This window comes from Pimephales promelas, chromosome 18 (genome assembly GCF_988280905.1).
Source record: "Pimephales promelas chromosome 18, fPimPro1.hap1.1, whole genome shotgun sequence".
NCBI classification, from domain to species: domain Eukaryota; kingdom Metazoa; phylum Chordata; class Actinopteri; order Cypriniformes; family Leuciscidae; genus Pimephales; species Pimephales promelas.
The window spans coordinates 8623693-8642843 of NC_142786.1; the positions used below are offsets into that span (position 1 = coordinate 8623693).

General features: G+C 37.1%; 1 protein-coding gene across 1 annotated transcript in view; it reads right to left on the reverse strand.

Moving 5' to 3' along the window:
- The window catches only part of pkhd1l1.1 (PKHD1 like 1, tandem duplicate 1), a 52082-nt gene that overhangs the window by 16948 nt on the left and 15983 nt on the right, over window positions 1-19151 (reverse strand). The window contains exons 30-49 of the mRNA XM_089122788.1: window positions 19028-19149; window positions 18534-18666; window positions 17154-17346; window positions 16882-17024; window positions 16603-16707; window positions 15277-15465; window positions 14126-14296; window positions 13772-13989; window positions 10137-11112; window positions 9204-9452; window positions 7992-8141; window positions 7561-7735; window positions 6475-6631; window positions 6133-6289; window positions 5826-6035; window positions 2436-2565; window positions 1773-2014; window positions 1549-1685; window positions 406-1435; window positions 24-215 (exon numbers count right to left, since the gene is read on the reverse strand). Coding sequence (XP_088978914.1) covers window positions 24-215; window positions 406-1435; window positions 1549-1685; window positions 1773-2014; window positions 2436-2565; window positions 5826-6035; window positions 6133-6289; window positions 6475-6631; window positions 7561-7735; window positions 7992-8141; window positions 9204-9452; window positions 10137-11112; window positions 13772-13989; window positions 14126-14296; window positions 15277-15465; window positions 16603-16707; window positions 16882-17024; window positions 17154-17346; window positions 18534-18666; window positions 19028-19149 — 5079 coding nt within the window. The remainder of the gene's footprint in view (window positions 1-23; window positions 216-405; window positions 1436-1548; window positions 1686-1772; window positions 2015-2435; window positions 2566-5825; window positions 6036-6132; window positions 6290-6474; window positions 6632-7560; window positions 7736-7991; window positions 8142-9203; window positions 9453-10136; window positions 11113-13771; window positions 13990-14125; window positions 14297-15276; window positions 15466-16602; window positions 16708-16881; window positions 17025-17153; window positions 17347-18533; window positions 18667-19027; window positions 19150-19151) is intronic.

Below are 19151 nucleotides of genomic sequence, written 5' to 3' on the forward strand. Positions count from 1 at the left end.
CCATAGACATTATTTTCTCATACCATATGAGTTGGTCAGAATCACATCTTTAGCTCGAAGTGAAGGCGGTGAGGGATTGAAGACGACCATCCGGTGGAAGTTAATAGTGTTGTCACACACTGCAGCAGGGACGCCAACACTCCACTCTGTTCCCGGAAAGCAGTGTCTCGGGTCGAGCAGGTTATTCCTTGGTACCACCTTGTAGCTAGCGTTCCCTTTTCAGAAATATAAAATATTTATTTTCATTATTTTTGTTTTGGGGGTTTAAACGCAACAGTACCAATGCTTTTTCAATGTAAAGTTTCAGTTTTACCATGCCAATAAAGCTATGTATCCATTAAGATATTGTTACACAGATAAAAGTTTTTTTTTCAAGTTATCATGTAATATCTAATGTTTCTATACCTGTCAGGGACCCATCAGTATCTACTAGTGCCACCTCATGCTCCCATCTGAACCAGGCCTTGTTGGGCGACTGATGAAACTGGATCCCACTGAACCTCGCGCTCCAGCCTCCACAGCGGAACATGCAGGTTCCAGCTATTTCTGCCACTCCGACAGCAGCACACGATGGACGATCGAAGTTCACAAACTTGGTGTTGATGACGCTCATACCATCATCCAGGGGCAGGACAACACCACGAGCGGTGCAGTAGTCGCTCCCCAGCCCCAGTTCATCCACATGACCCACCATAGTGCTGTTGACCACGGCCGCTCCTCCATTCAGTCCCCATCCGCTGACATACTGCTGGATGATCCTCTTGGCTTCCACTCCTGCCTTCTCATTATTGACCATTAGGAACTCGCTGAACTGAACCGCTCCTACGTTCACCCACTCGGCACCTTTCTCGTTGTTCCAGGAAGTGAAGCGGCGGAAAACCGCTGGCGCTGGTGTAGAGGACCAGCAGCTGCCAGTACGCATTGGGAAAAACTCTTGGAAAATCCACAAGCCAAACCAGCCCTGTGAATGCACCGTATTGTTGAAGAACTCTCCTAGTGGAACTCTCTTCTGACAGATGTTGGGATCATAAGAAGCGCCATCTGGATTATCATGCATGCGGTACCAGAAGCCAAAATGTGTCCCACCTGCCGCGGCATTGTGCCTAATGATGTTATTAGGGTTGGTGACCCAGTATGCCGCTGGAGTAACATCATCATTTAGCAGACTGGTGCTCTGTTTTACAAATATCGCCAGATTGTACTGTAGAATGTTGCCGGTCTCAATGCCATCCTCAATAAAGAAGGCTCCACCCATGATATTGTAGATGACATTACGTTCCACCAGCAGGTTGTGGGTGTTGTGGATGGTGATGGCACGGTTGTAGGACTGGTGAATGCCACATCCACGCACGTATGACTTATACTTAACATCACCCATTAGATGCCAGTGGATTGGGTAGCGTCCCAGACGGAACGCCTGTCCAACATTGAAGAGCTGAAGGAAGACAATGTCAAATGTAATGCCATAATTAAATTTCAAGGAACATATTTATTCTTGAAGGTCTCCAAGAGTTTTGAAACACATTTTTTTAATAAATCAACATTTACCTCGACATATTCAATTCTGCCAATTGCCAAATTTTGGTTTGGTTGTGGTGCGTGGAACATGATACAGCCACCAAACTGGTCACTTCCTACTTCTTCTCCAAACCTACCCTGGAAACAAGTCTGGGTGGCAAATTCCCCTGTAAGCAAAAGAATTCATATAATTTGATAAAATGTCTTTTATCTGTTTGTCTTTCCATCCACACCTGAGGAAATAACATCCAAACCTGTGTTGAATCCATCAGGACAAGCTTCAATCTGATCGTTCCACTCCATGTTGTTGGATCCACGGACAACAATGTTTCTGGTAAGAAGGCCCACCTCTGCTCTCGCTTCAAAAACTGTCCCATCAGGCAGTGTGACAGACACACCCAGATGAGTGTATCTCAGTGGTTCGGTCAGAGTGAGGGTCCTACCGTCAGCTGAAACCGAGGCAATTCTCATCAACTCATTCTCACGCTGACTGTGTCTGTGAATTCAGTCAAAACATATGAGCATTAGCAATTTATTTATTTTAGCATCATTATTAGCATATTGTTATAGCATTTAACATATTCAATTTGAGCAAAAAATTAAAGAAACACCAAGGAACTTTTCCTCTGCGGTCGCCCTACAGGTTGGAAGCAGAATTGTCCATTACTGCTGTTGTAAATAATTTAGCCTACCGCAGCCTATTTTCGCACACACACGCGCATGCTCTATCCAGCATGGATATCCAGCACCAGCTTTGGAATCAACAATGGCCACAGACAAGGTAGAGTATGAATTATGATTTTATGAAAGTGTAGTTGTCGTCTACTGTTGAGTACGCTCCAGCTATCAGCACTTGTAACACTTGCCATAAAGCAAGTCAAATTTGTAGTTTTCTTAGTTTTCTTCTGCATCAATACCTATGCCCAGTGGAAGCGATGACAATTTCGTCGCCAGTCTTCCAGGTGACAGCATCCATCAGTGTCAGCGTGTTGGCGCCGTTTTGTGCAGTCTGAGAAAGGCGAGTCCACGGCATAGGGACAGGGATTCCTGGAGAAGTAGGATTGTAGTTAAGCCCTGAACAAAACCTCTCACTGCAGGGAAGTGATTACACACTATGGTGTCCGTATCAGGGAAATTTAGAACTTTTGTGAAGCCCACCAAAGGGGCTTTCTGAATTAACTGAGCCTTCAAGGAATGTTATGTAGGTCATCTCTTTATTTGTGAGGATTACTTCATTTTGTAGGTATTGTGTTTCTGACTATAGTGACCTTTAGATGCAGATGTACTGGAAAAAATAAATAAATAAAGAATAATAATTGTCTAATGTTTATGATTATACATTTTTCAGGTTCTTTCATATTTACTCTATTGTTTAAAATTGTAGGATAAATAAGAATATTTGTGTTCACTGGAAAACAGGCTCTCTAATTTCATTCTCACTTAGTCTGCATATTCAAACTTTACAAAACACACAGACACACACACACATACACATACTGTATATGTACTAATATGTTCATGTACATATAACAACAGCAACATTTCTTATTGGGGTTCAAACCTTATTGTAATTGCTGAGACCCTATTGTAATTTTTAAGGATTGTTATTATTATTATTCCGCAATAAAACTAGTTGTTCAGAACAAACTGAACAAACTGTAAGGCCTTGACACTTGAAACTTGGCCAGATGGTAGGTTTCAATTTGGGCCAATACTTACAAGGGGTGACCCCGATTGTCCAATAGGGGGGCGCTACAGTGATCAAAAATGTGAAACTGCTCATAACTCTTAATTTTTGTTGAAAACCTTTTGCGAACAAGTCCTATTTTTTTTTTTTTTTGGCACAATCATAACCAAATCAGTACAGAAATATTCTCTGGAGTCTGAATATCAGTCTAAATCTCGATTCATTGTCGCTAAGGGGCACCAAAATGTTTAAAGTGGGAGGGGCCACTTTTACTAAAATGACTGAAACCCAATCTTTGGTCACGTGAAAAAACTTGTGATTGGCCAAGTGGTGGCATTATATGAACTGAAAAACAACTGAAAAATGAACCAGTACTCATACAACAAAACAGAATGACAGGAACACATAGCACAACATTGACAAAAACTAAAGTCTAAATATAATTTAGAAAATAATAGTTAATAAAAAAATTAACAAAAACAAACAAAAAGACCATGATGCACCTAGCCCTTGAGTTACAGCCTTGCCTAAATATAGGTACCTTAATCTATCAAAATGTATCTATCAGTCATGTTTTCTAGTATAATGCTGTGTTTTTGAGCAAGTAGTTGAATTTCAGAGCACAAATCACAAATTTTAATGATGTTTGCCTTGCCCCACATATAGAGATACAATGGAGACTGCTCTATATCAGCCCGCAGTTTGTCCAGTAGGGGTTCAAATATTGTTTTAATTAGATCCGTCAATATGGGCGGGAATGTTAAACCAAGATATCTAATGCCTTTCTTAGGGCAGACAAAAGTGCCTGACTGGAAGAGGGATTTGGGACAATATGTTGTGAGAGGAAGAGCCTCAGATTTTGTCCAGTTGACTTTATAGCCCGAATGAGAATATGTCAATGATTTTAAATAGTGATGCAAGAGAATGTTTGGGATCTGAGACAAACAAAAGGACATGGTCTGCATTCATCATCAATTTGTCACCGATTTGTATACCTGGATATGCAGGTTATTTACGGATAGCAACCGCTAGTTCGCTAATTCAAGTGCCAATGCAAAAAGTAGAGGACAGAGAGGGTCTCCCTGCTGGGTGCCCCTCTCTAGTACAAATAGGAGGGAGATGATACCATTAGTAAGCACTGACGCTGAGGGGAGTTGATATGCACCACATGAAATACCACATCACATTTTTAGCTCTAATGAAAGTTAATACCTCACGAAAATAGAATACAAAAAATGTAAAAAATAAATGTAAACAAATGAATAACACACGAAGCTACACTGAACTGATCTACATAAACAACCTCTGAATAGCCCGGCAGGAACAAGGATCCGACGGCCCACGACTTATCCATTTAGTCTGTAACGGATTGGTGATATTCTTCTTATGACCAGAAAAACTTGTCCGTTAGTCATAAAAAAAGAGGTTATGTATACTTGCTTACATAGCATATGTATATATACACACACACACCCTTGTTTCTATTGAAGACTATTATTCCTGATTTTCGCCTTCTAGAGTTCTCTCTCTCAGCAACCCGTGACAAAGCCCATTCTCCTCTGACCTCTAGCATCAACATTGGCATTTTCGTCCTCAGGACTGCCGCATACTGGATGTTTTTCCCTTTTTACACCATTCTTTTAAACCCTAGAAATGGTTGTGCGTGAAAATCCTAGTAGCTGAGCAGACTGTGAATTACTCAGACTGGCTAATCTGGCACCAACAACCATGCCACACTCAAAATTGCTTAAATCACCTTTCTTTCCCATTCTGACATTCAGACCCCGTTTACACCTGGTATTAAAATGCGATCTGTATCCAGATAAGTTATCCGGATAATAAGTACTGATTCCATTTACACCTGGCCACATAAATGTGTTTTTGCAAAACGGATATAAATCCGATCTTCACCTCCTGCGTTATATGCAGATTTATTGGATTGCACGCCACCAAAAGCAACAGATCTGAGCGGCATTTTATTGATCATCAGCTAATTTCCAAATCAGAGACATCAATAAGAGAGAGTGGCAACAGGCCTGGTAAGATAATTTCGTTTCTTTACTTGAAGATGTGTTAACTGCGTCTGTGACTTACTTTCACTTTTATTTGCGATGTTTGCACGTTGAATAGACGCTCAGCTGCTCATCTGCGGTGATGCGTGTCGCGTGTCGCATCTGACTAGGCTATAACATGACATATAGCCTATATAACACGCTCTCACTCGTTTATTTTTTAGCATTTTTGGGAGGAGTAAAATATACATATGTGGTTTCAACAACCAGATTGCGTTTACACCTAGTAAAGATCCGGACACAATGCGAGCCAGACTACCTCCAGATGTGGTCAGTCAGATCCGATCACGATCCGATCACAACGCGTTTACACCTTGCATTAACATGCGTTTTTTATTATCCGGATAACTTATCTGGATACAGATCGCATTTTAATACCAGGTGTAAACGGGGTCTCAGTTTGGAGTTCAGGAGATTGTCTTGATTGAATTGCTATAATGAGAAATTGAACAGGTGTTCCTAATAATCCTTTAGGTGAGTGGACATTTTAATTGTTTGAATACACTAAAAAGTTAATTTGAACCGAATAGTGTTGTTTATTTGCATACCATGCAGATCCAACACCCCTTCTCTGACAGCGAGGGTCTTGGTGCCATAGACAGGAAGTTCTGTAGAACGCAGGTGTCCATGCAGTGTGATTATGGCCTTGTGCTGGAAGGGGGCCTGCTCTGTTCCGATCTGCAGCGCTCCACCATCTGTGATCAGAATATTCTCTGCCTGCAGCTCAATATCTGCCTCATCAAAAATCAGTCGCCCACCTAAATAGATAAAAAGACATTCACAGTCAGTAACTGTGAGTGTAAGTGTACCAAGGCTTTGTTTAATAAAGGCAGCATTTGTCTAAACAGAGCATACCCTGGATTAGGAGCATCTTAAGAACTGGAGTGCTGGTATCCAGAAGGATGGTCTGGCCAGGAGTGATTACAGCAAACATGCCCTCCTCGGGAGGGGAGAGACCACCCCATGTATAGGGAGATGACCATACATCAATGTAGAAGAAGGTAGCATTATTCTGAGAGAGAGGAGACACTTCTGACAATGAGTGTATATGTAAATAATCCCTATAAATGTAATAATTAAACTTTATTATGGTTGTTACTTAATAATATATATAATGAGAATAAATTCTAAATAAATTTAGTTTGTCACTGTGCTGTTTAAAAAGGTCAAATATATTTATGACACGTTTGACGTTACCATTCTGGCAATTCCTCTGTTGCCCAGCTGTATTCGCACTTGAGTTTCTTGGGATCTGGGCTGAGAGTTGGTCACACAGATGATTTGCGATTCATTGGCTGACTGAACATCGCAGACAGACCCTGCGATTGTGACGGTGACTTCATTGACATTTGAGCTACAGGTGAGATGGGGAAGACAAAAGCCAGTGAACTTGAGAAAGTAAAAATTATTCTGTCATCCATTCTTCATCCACAATAGGCTTTAGTAGATTTGAGATATAGTGTACAAATTGTATGGTCTACCTTTGTAATTGACAGCTCCTGGTCAACAATGAAAGTGAATGTTTGTGAATAGCTGCTCTGATATTAAGCTTAATGCCTTTTTGTGTTAAAGGTTCGGAATGACATGAGGTTGAATACATTATGAGTAAATTTTTGTTTTGGTTATTGTTTAATTCTTTTTTTAAACATAGATCAAAAAAATGACTTGTATTGACCAGGGTTTTTGTAATTAACTAAAATTAAAACGTAAAAAAAAAAAAATCAAGGATATCAAACAAGCATGCTTGAGCTTCCATTGTTGTATGTTCGTGAATAAAGCGATGATATAATAAGCAAAAAATGTATATAAATATAATAAAGTTCATCATAAAGCGATCGCATCTCTTCAGAAGACTTGGATTAAACTGCTCGTTTCATTTGGATTTATTTTATGATCTCTTTATGAATGATTGAGGAGTCAAGAGTTTACGGTGACTTTTACTGGAGGGACAGACCTATTTCAGATTTCATTTATAATACCTTAATTTGAGTTCAGAAGATGAACTAAAGTCTTTCTTTCTGAGTGAACTAACCCTTTAAATAAAAATACTAAACAGTTAAACTAAGTAAAAAATGAAAATTTTACAAATAAAAGCCACTTCAAAATATGAATAAAATTATAATAATTTAAAGTATAAAATAATACTAAAATAACACTGCTAATGGCTGTGCAACACAGCAATGTTATATTTAGAAATAATAATGCTGAAGTAAACAATGAACACTGTATCCAAGCATGATTGGAGGACAATCAGCCACAATGTAAATCCGGTCTGTTCTGCACCTGAAACCTGAACCGGTAATCGTGAGTCTGGTGCCTCCAGCGGTTCCCCCTCTGCGTGGTGAAACGATGGTGATAACAGGGGTCAGAGAGGATCTGTAAGTGTAGCTGTTCGTGAGGTTGGCGGTGTCACCTCCATTCATCACTATGACTGTGCAGGCCCGCTCTGCTTCACTTCCTGCAAGAGACAAAAGCATTCATTAAGATACAAGCAGGCAGACTCTTACTCTTTATTTCAGTTTTATTCATCTGTGACTTGTTTTCTAATCACATTTGTCTCTCAGTGACTGATGTCTTTCAGTTCCATGCATTCCTGGCATGTTTTGCAAATATTTGGACAGGTTCATTGACATACTTAATTTGATGGATTAAGCTTTGTTATGCTAACTGAACACGTCTAGACACGCATGCAATGCTTTTAAACTGATACATGCCATTGTTGGGTGGGACCTCGCAGTTCAGCTGGGTAGATGTGGAGTTCTGCAGGTGCACGTTACACTCTCTGTTACAGATAAGGACTCTCGTGATGTTTGGGTCAAATCCAGAGCCTTGAATGGCAACAACAGCTCCTCCGGCGTAACTTCCTACAGCCAAACAGAGCAAATTAGGTATCCTGTAGTATTTTATTAATCTGTAATTGTGTGTGAATATGACAGTAAGTATGGAAAGACGTGGTTCCCATCTAGTTTTGCTTCAGGGCTCAAATATTTTATTGAACATAACAAAGGTGTCCCTAAATCAAACAATGATATAACCATTATTATGATATATTTATATATATATATATATATATATATTAGGGCTGTGCAAAAGTTAATTGCGATTAATCGCATCCAAAATAAAAGTCTGTGTTTACATAATATATTTGTGTGTGCTGTATATAATTATTTTGTATATATAAATACCTATGCATGCATGTATATATTTAAGAATTATTTGTGCTTAAATTCTGTATATATTTATAAATACATAATCTATATTATATAAATATAAATATTTTATATATGAATAACATATTTTCTTAAATATATACATGCATGTGTGTGTATTTATATATACAAAATAATTATATACTGCACACACAAATATATTATGTAAACACAGACTTTTATTTTGGATGCGATTAATCGCAATTAACTTTTGCACAGCCCTAATATATATATATATATATGTGTGTGTGTGTGTGTGTGTGTGTGTGTATTTAGTTGGTTTTGTGTTTTGAAAATCTGTTGTTTTTTTATGCTCCTGGCAGCCAATATTTCACTGGACTAATACTCAAAATATTCAATTGAAAATTCAAGTTTTGTTTTAAAATATTATTATAATATTTTAAAATACATATTAAAATAGTTATTTTAAATGAGAATAATACTTTACAATATTTATTTTTTATTTTTGGACAAATTTTAATGGTCAGAGAAGGTGAAATTGCCATGAAAAATTGAATTACTGAATAATTACTTCTTTAAAAAATAGTTTTTTTTTTTAATTAAAGAGTTAAAAATAATTCATTTTCAATTAACTAGGCAAATTTCCTTCTAAGTCCGCTGAAATTTTACAAAAGGTTTGAAACTTTGCCAGTCAGTTTTGTTATATTCTGTCCATATTGACAAATCCTTTGCCCTAGAGAAAGTGTTTTTGATTACCCTCATTCGGTGTGACCCCTGTCAGCAGCAGCTCATAGGTGAAGAAAGACTGGGTCAAGGCACGACCTTTGACCTGATGGTGAAAAATGACTGGGAAAGTTCCTCCTGCGTGTTCTCCAACAGTGCACAGCAACTGCATATCTGTGATGGATGTCACGTTACAAGACACACCGCCGATCTCGAAGGAGACGAGTGCTACATCTGTGCCAAAGCCAGAGCCAGAGACGGTGATCTCTGTTCCACCCGAACCTGCGAGGAAGGGATTACGTCTGTTGTATTACAATGAAGCGTTTGGTATATTCAACAGTTCAGTAGAGTGCTGCGGAGATGACGTATTTGTGTTGGCCAATACCAGGAAATTAATTTTTAGCACTTCTGATCGTATCATCCTGAAGTCACTGTTTTTTTTTTATGGGCTTTTGTTTAAAAGTTTGAAATAAGGTCTGTGGTTAACAAAATCTGAAGATATTTAATTTTTTATTCTACAACATAAAATACATCAGTAAATACCCCCTTGTGATTTTTTTCAAGCTAGTCTTGATACAGGTGGGACAGGTCCTTAAAAAGTGGGACAGACAGACATTAAACATCTCGCTGAACAGGTAAACTCATCGTCAATGTTTTATAATAAGAAAATTCAAAAGCTTAATGGTGGTGATGCTGAAGTTATGCAATCATTTATAACCCACTTTTAGCTTTTTACCTCTGCATTTAGACTTTAAATTAAAGTTACTCATACCAAACTTTTGTTGGATACTGAGTTTATTTTATGCAATAATTCAAAACCCAATGGAAAAATCCTTTCTGTCAAGGGATAAAGGGCGATGTTAACTTTTGGGTTGGCCTACAAAAATACGTAATCACTGCAGCAGTCCATAGTAAATGCCACATATTATATATATATATATTATATAATGTTATGCATGTTCGTACCTGTTATAGGACTGACAGAGGTGATGTTTGGAGTTTGTCCCCTAGAGTAGTTGAAACGTTGAGGTGGATACACAACATCAAACACCTTAATGTTCACCTGCACCTGTCCCTCTGGATGAGGAGGTGTCATGCACCTCACTGTGTCTGGAGTCACATCTAAAATCCTGCAGGGGGAGTTAGCGAGCTTCACGGTTGTATTTCCTGCCACAAAGCCATTTCCTGTGATCAAGAGTGGAGTTCCTCCAGCAATGCTGCCTGATGTTGGGTTGACGCTGGCTTGAGCTATGCTGGTCAGGGTGGCGTCTCCAGTGGCAAGACCTTTTCTCATGACCACCACCTGTAGGACGTGTGTGCCAGCGGGAAGCGCACCAACTAAAACCGTGATGTTGTTATCAGTTACTTTTGTGACTTCCAGCAGGATGTTGGCCACAGTTACCATTAGATCAGCAGATTTGTTCCCAAATCCACTGCCAGTGACCTCAACGGTGGTGGCGTTTCCAGTAACCGAGTTAGGGGACACCGCGGATACGTACGGTGCAATGGAGTCTGAATATTGAAACGTGCAATCAAAACTGCATGAGGAAGAGATGGAGTTGACGTAAACGGCGACGTTTCCCCTGCGGGCCGCAGATGGAGAAGTATCGCACACCACTTGGGTGTAGTTCATGAAAACCACTTTGCATGGATTGCCTGCTACCGTAACTAAGCCGTTCGAGAACCCAGAACCAGAGATGAAGAGTCGTGTGTAGCCTGTGGTGCTGCCCACCAAGGGAAAGACAGAATCGACCACGGGTAGAACTACAAATCTGCGGTCATACTCTTTCGGCATCAAAAGGATGGCGGTGCCAAGGTTGTTGATTCTGACACTTATGGATAAAGGGATTCCCACTGGTGCTCCGCTGTCAGGACTGAGTTGGCAGTTAATCTCAGTGGAGGTGCTGTTGATAACGTTGCATGGACGATCTCCAACTTTGACCTTTGGTTGGCAAAAAAATAAAGACATTTTTTTCCCACTTTTTGCAATGCTGCCCAAAAGTAAGTGAATTACAATGAATTTTACAGTGAATACTGTCATGATATTTCATTCAATAAACTGTATATAATGGATTTTTTTGGCAAAACAGAAACAGATGAGCCCATCTCTGATTAACTTGCATGGACGATCTCCAACTTTGACCTTTGGTTGGCAAAAAAATAAAGACATTTTTTTCCCACTTTTTGCAATGCTGCCCAAAAGTAAGTGAATTACAATGAATTTTACAGTGAATACTGTCATGATATTTCATTCAATAAACTGTATATAATGGATTTTTTTGGCAAAACAGAAACAGATGAGCCCATCTCTGATTAACTTGCATGGACGATCTCCAACTTTGACCTTTGGTTGGCAAAAAAATAAAGACATTTTTTTCCCACTTTTTGCAATGCTGCCCAAAAGTAAGTGAATTACAATGAATTTTACAGTGAATACTGCCATGATATTTCATTCAATAAATTGTATATAATGGATTTTTTGGCAAAACAGAAACAGATGAGCCCATCTCTGATTAACTTTAGTTCATTCATTTTCCAAAGTTAATCTTTTGTTTTAAAATAATATGTTTAACAATATCTAAACATCCTTAAAACAAATAAAATTAAGTAAAGAATACTTGATGACAGGCCATTGAATTATTAGAAAAATAATTTACACCCGAGGTAATAATGCGGTCACGACGCAAAGCATTATTTTATTATTTTTCTAATAATTCAATGGCCTGGAGTTAATTATTCCGCTTATACTACAGTTACCACATCTCTAATCATTATTCAGATGATGTATTTCAAGACGTTTGTAAAGTTTTTGTCATTAAAATGCTCTTGTATGTAGGACTAATCTGGTAACACTTTACAATATGGGTACTAATATTCATTAATTCATACTTAACTAATGCACAGATAATCATGAGTTAATGTATAACTCATAAAGAACCATTAATAATGATTACTGCATCAGCAACTAATAAAGAGTCTATATGATTAATAGATTAATTATACATGAATTGCTATTAATTCAATGTGTCATTGTGTATTAACATATTTTATTAACTAATAGTGTAAATTAATGAGTTAATTACCACAATTAGTCAAAGCTATGCACTTCAACTTCCAGTTGTCTGCTTTAGTTAATCATTAGCTAATGATTTGCAAAGGTATCATTATGTTATGACTTTACTTGTTGAGGCACATCATTATTAACTAGTCATTTAGTAATAATAGTAATTTGCACATGAATTTGCACTAACAATTAACAAATTAATCATGTATTAATGCATATTAGTGTACATGTCATATTATCTGGAAGTTGAAATACAAGGCTTTGGCTCATTCTGGTAATTAACATATTAATTAACACTAGTTAAAAAAATGAGTTATTATGGAATGAATCCACAATTACATATTTAATTACTAACAATTCATTGTATGAACTAATACATTAACCTTACAGACTCTTAATTAGTTCCTAATGCAGTAATCATTGATGAATAGCTTAATTAATCATTAGTTACACATTAATTCAGTATTACCTGTATGTTAGTATTAATGCACCCATATTGTAAAGTGTTACTACTAATCTCTTATGCATCTAATCCCATGCCTCCATTGCTAATTCCAAAATGTACTTTTAGAGTTCGTAACGGAGGATTAAGCCACTGATTGCAGATGGGGACACAGTTAACGACTGGCACATTCTAGACATTCTAGACTGACTGCTTCCATCGACTGCAGCAGATTTTAAACACTGACGCATGTGCGTCAATATTATTATTTATTTATTAATTCAATTTGTTTTAATTCTTTTTTTCTAATAAATAAAACACAAAGCCCTTTAACAAGTATAGGCCTATCAATAATTATTTATTTGTTATACTATCTGCAATAATTACGAAAACCTGTGCAGCAGGACTATCAATTTATTTATATGTTCAGTTTAATTTTCTATTGATTATAGATAGGACTATCTACATTATCTATTAAAATTAAGGCGCGCTTGACCACATTCAGATCTTGAATACGGCGCCAGTCTGAGTCTCTGATCCCTGGTTCCCTGAGGAACGAAACACTGCGTCTCTTTGCTAACCCTAACGCTCCCTGCGCAGTACCTTCAGATGACAAGTGGATGACATGTTCACTTGGTACCCCTTCCTGGCATAAATCTTACGCATTGTTACTTCTCAAGTAAATTTAATTTAGCTATTTGAATATAACCATTGAATTATTTTTTGATAATATGGGGTGATCACACTCAAAATCTTTATTAAAGTTTTTAAAGTATTTTTTTTAGTTAGAAAGATACATAAAATGAAGGATATAGAAAAAGATTTTAATTAAATTTAAAGCATGTTTGAATCAATATGATTTGTTAGAGAAATTAAAAAAAGTTTCAAGAATTGGATTTGATGGTGAATAAATATAATGGGTAAAATTTGTGATTTGTGATTTTTTATTTTTTTGAGGATAAAGTCAATTTATATGAATTTATATGTGTGTATCTGGGTTTTTTTTTGTGTATAGCCACAATACATGCACATTTTGGTGCATTGTATTTCAGTGACGTCTGACGTCTTTGGGACATTCCAAAAAATCCAGCTCACCTCGTTTGCACAGTTAATGTTGCTAAAGCCAGATCCATTGATGTTGATGATGTCATGTGTGGTACCATAGTCAGGTGTAATGTGGTACACAATGGGGCTGGCACAAGAAATAAAACTGAAGTAGTGACTATCTGAGGTCTCGTTCAATTCCAGCTGATCTTGAAAACAGTCTAAAGTGGTCATACACTCAGAGTCAGATGAGTTCATTTGTCCTGCATCTGGGGAGAAACAAATGACAATTAGGACGATTTTACCTTCCAATTTTTTACCCAAAACTTTCAGCTTATGCTGAAATGTGAAAATCTGAATGTAATGTTGAGTTAAATTACTTATGAATATAGGTTGTCATTGTACCTATATTAATAGAGGCCTGTATTCCTGTCACAAACACCTGAAGCCCCACCGTGCTTTTCTCCCGAGGCATAACAGTCACTACTCCCTGCAGCGTCTTCTGGTTGCCAGAGTCGATGTAACCGCTGCTGTAGTAGTAAACTCCAGGAGAGGTGAAACGATAGGCGAAAAACCCTAATAATAAAACAGACACAACAAGATCAAATTTTGTTCATCCTCAATCAAACTAGCGTCACACCTCCAGCTTTCATTGTACTTTACAGGAATAACTACTTACATTTACGGCAAAAGCACTTGTTATGTTTGTCTAGCGATATAGCAACATACATTGTTTTCTGCTCAATGACTGGAGTGTAATGTTGTAATTATAGTTAATTACAGACCTTGAGTTTATTCTTCATGAAATCTGACACTCTCACAAACCAAATGCTTGTCTGGATTAGGGGTGTTTAATCACATTTCCACACATCACACAATGTCACAAAGATCAGAGAGATCAAAAGCCACTTACACTGTTTCAGAGCCAATATATTGTACTATGAGATGAAATAATGTTAATTTAGCACAAAACATAAAAAAATTCAAGCTGGAAACCATTAAAAGTAAAAGTAAGAAACAGCTTAAAAGGTAAAAAAAAATATTCAAATAGTTTATCCCATACTGTTGATCTTTCCTGTGTAGAATCGCAAATTAGTAATTCAACTTAAATCTATTTGTATAGATAATTTATTACAAAGTAACTATACAGAAGATAGGATAGTGCCTTTAGGCAACTAATTTGTGTTTAGGAAAATAACTTTAGACTGACAAATAAAATAAACAAAAATAACAAAACAACACTTTTCCATAAAGATATCTTGCAAATATCTTGTATTTTAAATTATATTTGTGAATTACATTGCATATTTATGAACACCATCTAATTATTTACACATTAATATTCATGATTTGTGTTTTTTGATTCCTCTAGTTAGATAGGATCTCTTCATAAGAATTAGACTAGAAAATGTAAAGTTTTAAGTAAGGATTGGTTCTCAAAATAGTGTTAAGGCAAATGTTGTTCTCACAAACAGTTTATGTAGTTGTTTGTCTGCTTGATGTAAATTAGAATGAGCAGGTTTAACACACAGTTTGTCTGATAGTAGTTTTTGTACCTTTGGCAGTTCCTGTGTCTCCACTGCTGAAAGCAATGCCATCATAGTCTGTGCTGCTGGGACTGGACACACTGAAGACCCTGTAGCTCAGACCAGGCACAAAAGCTGGAGCGTCCCAACGCCAAACCACTGTGTCCCCCACTGAGGCTATTATCGCAGAGGGACTCCAAGCGTAACCCTGACCATACACTGGACAAGTGGGCAAACAAGCACATGTTGTCAAACACAAAATATTTCTGACAATATTTCATTGATATCAACCAAAAACAAAAAAAACAAAAAAAAATTACACTGCATAATTAGAACACTTATTTGGACTGTAAAAATCTCCATGATTTCCATTTGTTAATTTCCTTGTTAAATTTTTTCATGACCTTTTAACATTTTATTTTAATGCGATTTCCATTACTTTAGGATTTTATTTTTTTTATCCCTTATAATATTTTGAGATTTTATTAATTTCTATCACTTTTCCATTGAATTATGATTTTAATCTCCAGCATTTTCCATTGCATTTTAAAATTGTATTAATTTCCATAATTTATTTGTCTTTAACACTTTACAATTAGGTCTCATTTGTTAGTATTACTTAAATACTGTATATTAATGAGCAATAAATAATACTACAGCAAGTATTAAAGGTTGTATCAGCGATTTATTAAACATAAATGATCACATTCATCTAATCTTTCCAAACAATCTGCTAGGTGCCCACCCCATAAGCAGGTCATCAAAAAAAAAAAATGCATCTTTGTAGGCAGCCTAGGCTCTGAGATCTGCACACAAATACAATTAGTTTCATCAACCACTCAAAACCAAAATAAATAGTGTTCCAACCAATCACCGACAGGGTGGGGGTGTTGTGAGGTTTTGTGCACGTGAAGTTGGAGCTGAAGAAGAAGTCAGTGTCTATCAACAAAACCATGTCGGTGACTGGTTGGAACACTATTTATTTTGGTTTGGAGTGGTTGGTGAAATTCTTCGGAATAGTCAAATAGGTAACAGAAATGTCATATCAGCACAACTAGTAATATGATGCTTTGTGAATGATGCTTTCTTCAGGAAAACTACAAAGGATTTCACTGAATTCTGCCAGTGTGGATACTTTGTGGGTTTAAATACAGCTTAACAAGAAAAAAGAAAAAAAGAAAGAAATTATCCCGCTCAAACAGTGCTATGGGATACCATGTTTTTTGGGGGTTTTTTTTGCTCTAGTGTATTTGATAAGTCTGTATCAATGCGCTGACAGCCATTGTTTCATTGTCTCTGATGTTTTCAGGTATTGTGTGCGTGACAGAAAAAGAGATAAAAGTAAAGAGATATTACCGGGGTGGAAGCCTTGGTTCGTCACGGTGTGTGTTTTATCTCTAGACTGGGTCACACACTCAAGTTGATGATCTGAAACGGCTGTCACTCGGCATTGTGTGTCACCTGTACAAAACGCACAATGTGACTACAGTACTGAATGATCTGGAAACGACTGGTTTGAGTAATACACTGTTAAACATCAAAGAGTAAATCAAAGTATTTCAAGGTAGTTTTAAACATGGGGAATATTTTAAAGAATGTTGATATATACTTTTGTCCATTGTAGTCTTGTCTTACCTAGAGTGACGTTATTGTCTGCTGTGACAGGGCTGAACCCGGAGCCGGTGATAGTGATGGTGGTTCCGCCATACAAAGACCCCAGAGATGGAGAAAAACTTGTGACCTCTAGAACATACTTTATGGTGGTATTAAGGCCAGCACTGCAAACATACACACAAAAACATTTAATCACTTTTAAAAATTTCACTTATGATTAAATGTCACTGTAAATGCAATTTCAAAAACAGTTTGAAATCTCATGTTATGGAGTATAGTAAGTGATATAAGACCTGGTTAAGGTGTAACCCTGGTTTCCGACTCTCACACGGACATTGTACACAGCTGGGGGAAGTGTGGGTAACAGGCAGGTGATGTTTTCATTGGTCCAATGCAGCAATTCACACTCAGCTTCACCAATCAAAACAGAGCTGCCATTAGCCTGCGCCTCAAAATTTGTGCCCAAGATGGTGAGAATCCTGTGCCCTTTATCAAAAAAGATCAGTGAAAACTGGATCAAATTAATCACTGTTCCTGTAAGATTGTGAGGAATGAGATCAATGAGGAAGTCAGATACAAGACTGTGATTATTTGAGTTTTTAGAGCAGATTTCAGTGTTATAGACAGGTCCTTTTTTATAAAACATCACATTGTTGATTGTCCTTCACTGCAGACAAACCGGCTTTTCTGATTGCGTGACATCAGCTAAAACCAGTGGAATTATCTGGCATGCACAAAAAAAAAACTTTTAATTGCAGTTTGTCTGGAGGCCTATTGAAGGTTTACTGCTGTAGCCAAGATGAAAAAGCAGATCAGAACAATGGGATGGAAAGACACACTTGAATGTGATTCTACCTGTTTGTTTGTTTGTTTGTATCCCTTTGACTTTCATCTTTATTATTATGTCTCTCTAAGAATAGATGCTAAGAAGTGTTTATTTGAATATGGAAAGATTTGAATTCATTACTTATAGGTTGGAATGGCTGTGTGTGTGGGTTTGGGGGAGGGGACATATATGAAACTGTAAAAAAGACAATTAATAAATACAAATTATGTCATGAACCTGTATGCTCTAAATGTTAATGACATGTTATGAAACGATAGAATAAATTAGAATATATAATTTTTTATTGAGTTGATAAATTTATATATATATATATATATATATATTTATATATATAACCCTGTAAAAAACGTTTTATGCATATTATAGTTGTTACATATGTTACATATAGCTACTGTAGTGATAAGGAGACTGTTGAAATAAAGTCTTACCATTACCACAAGCTTAGCTATTCTTATTCACTACACGGCATTCTTTCGAATAAAGGGAAGAGACAGAGTATCGGATTACAGCTCTAATCTCAGATCGGAACACAATCAGTTGTTGACTGTTTGCAAACATAGAACAAGGCCAACTACTGTAGCTTATAGGGCACCAATTTTGACAAGATGAATAGGTATTGAAAAACATATTTGAACATCTAAAGCAATTCAGGGTACTTGTCAGTGTCATGGTCTGTGTCTAATGTAATGTCTAATAAAAAGGGCCAGGCTTCTTTAACGTTTTTATGTCATAGGTTAAATTCCCAGGAAATAAATGGACTGTTAAACATTACTACCCTGAATTGGGTTTAGAGAGTCTACAAAATTTATAAATATTAATATCTTACCAAATACTGGTGTAGTTTGTGGGCTCAGAGATGTGATTAAGGCCGTCAGAGCGCTGCTATACGTGAAAGAGGCATTTGATATTTCTGTCATCTCTGCCGTGGTCACTGTTACACTCCATTCACCTTCCGACCCCTGATTGATGTCATACACAAGATTCATGAATAAAAATTCCATGGATTCAGTATTGTGTACAGCATAAAGTACATTAAGGGGGAAATTCCCTAAGATTGCATTGTGCCCACTATGATATTTATTGGATGTGCTGTCTTGTTTCAGTATGGGATTTACCAAAGGAAAGATGCTAATTCCATTTATGAAACACAATTCACATGTGACAACTCACATCTTTCAAGTCAGCTCTGAGTGCCAAGTGGGGCATTATGAGGATGCACATTTAAAAAAAAAATGACATTCCATTTAAAGTGGTACAACTTTTTTGTGAATTTGCCCTTAGGGGTTCTGTTAATACTAATAAAACAATATTTATACTTACAACAGGAACTGTGCATCTCAGCTGGAAAAGTTCCACTTCTATAATGTTACATGGCTGAGTGCCAATGGTGACTGCAGTATCATTCCTGAATCCATAGCCTGACACTGTCAGAATCGTCCCTCCT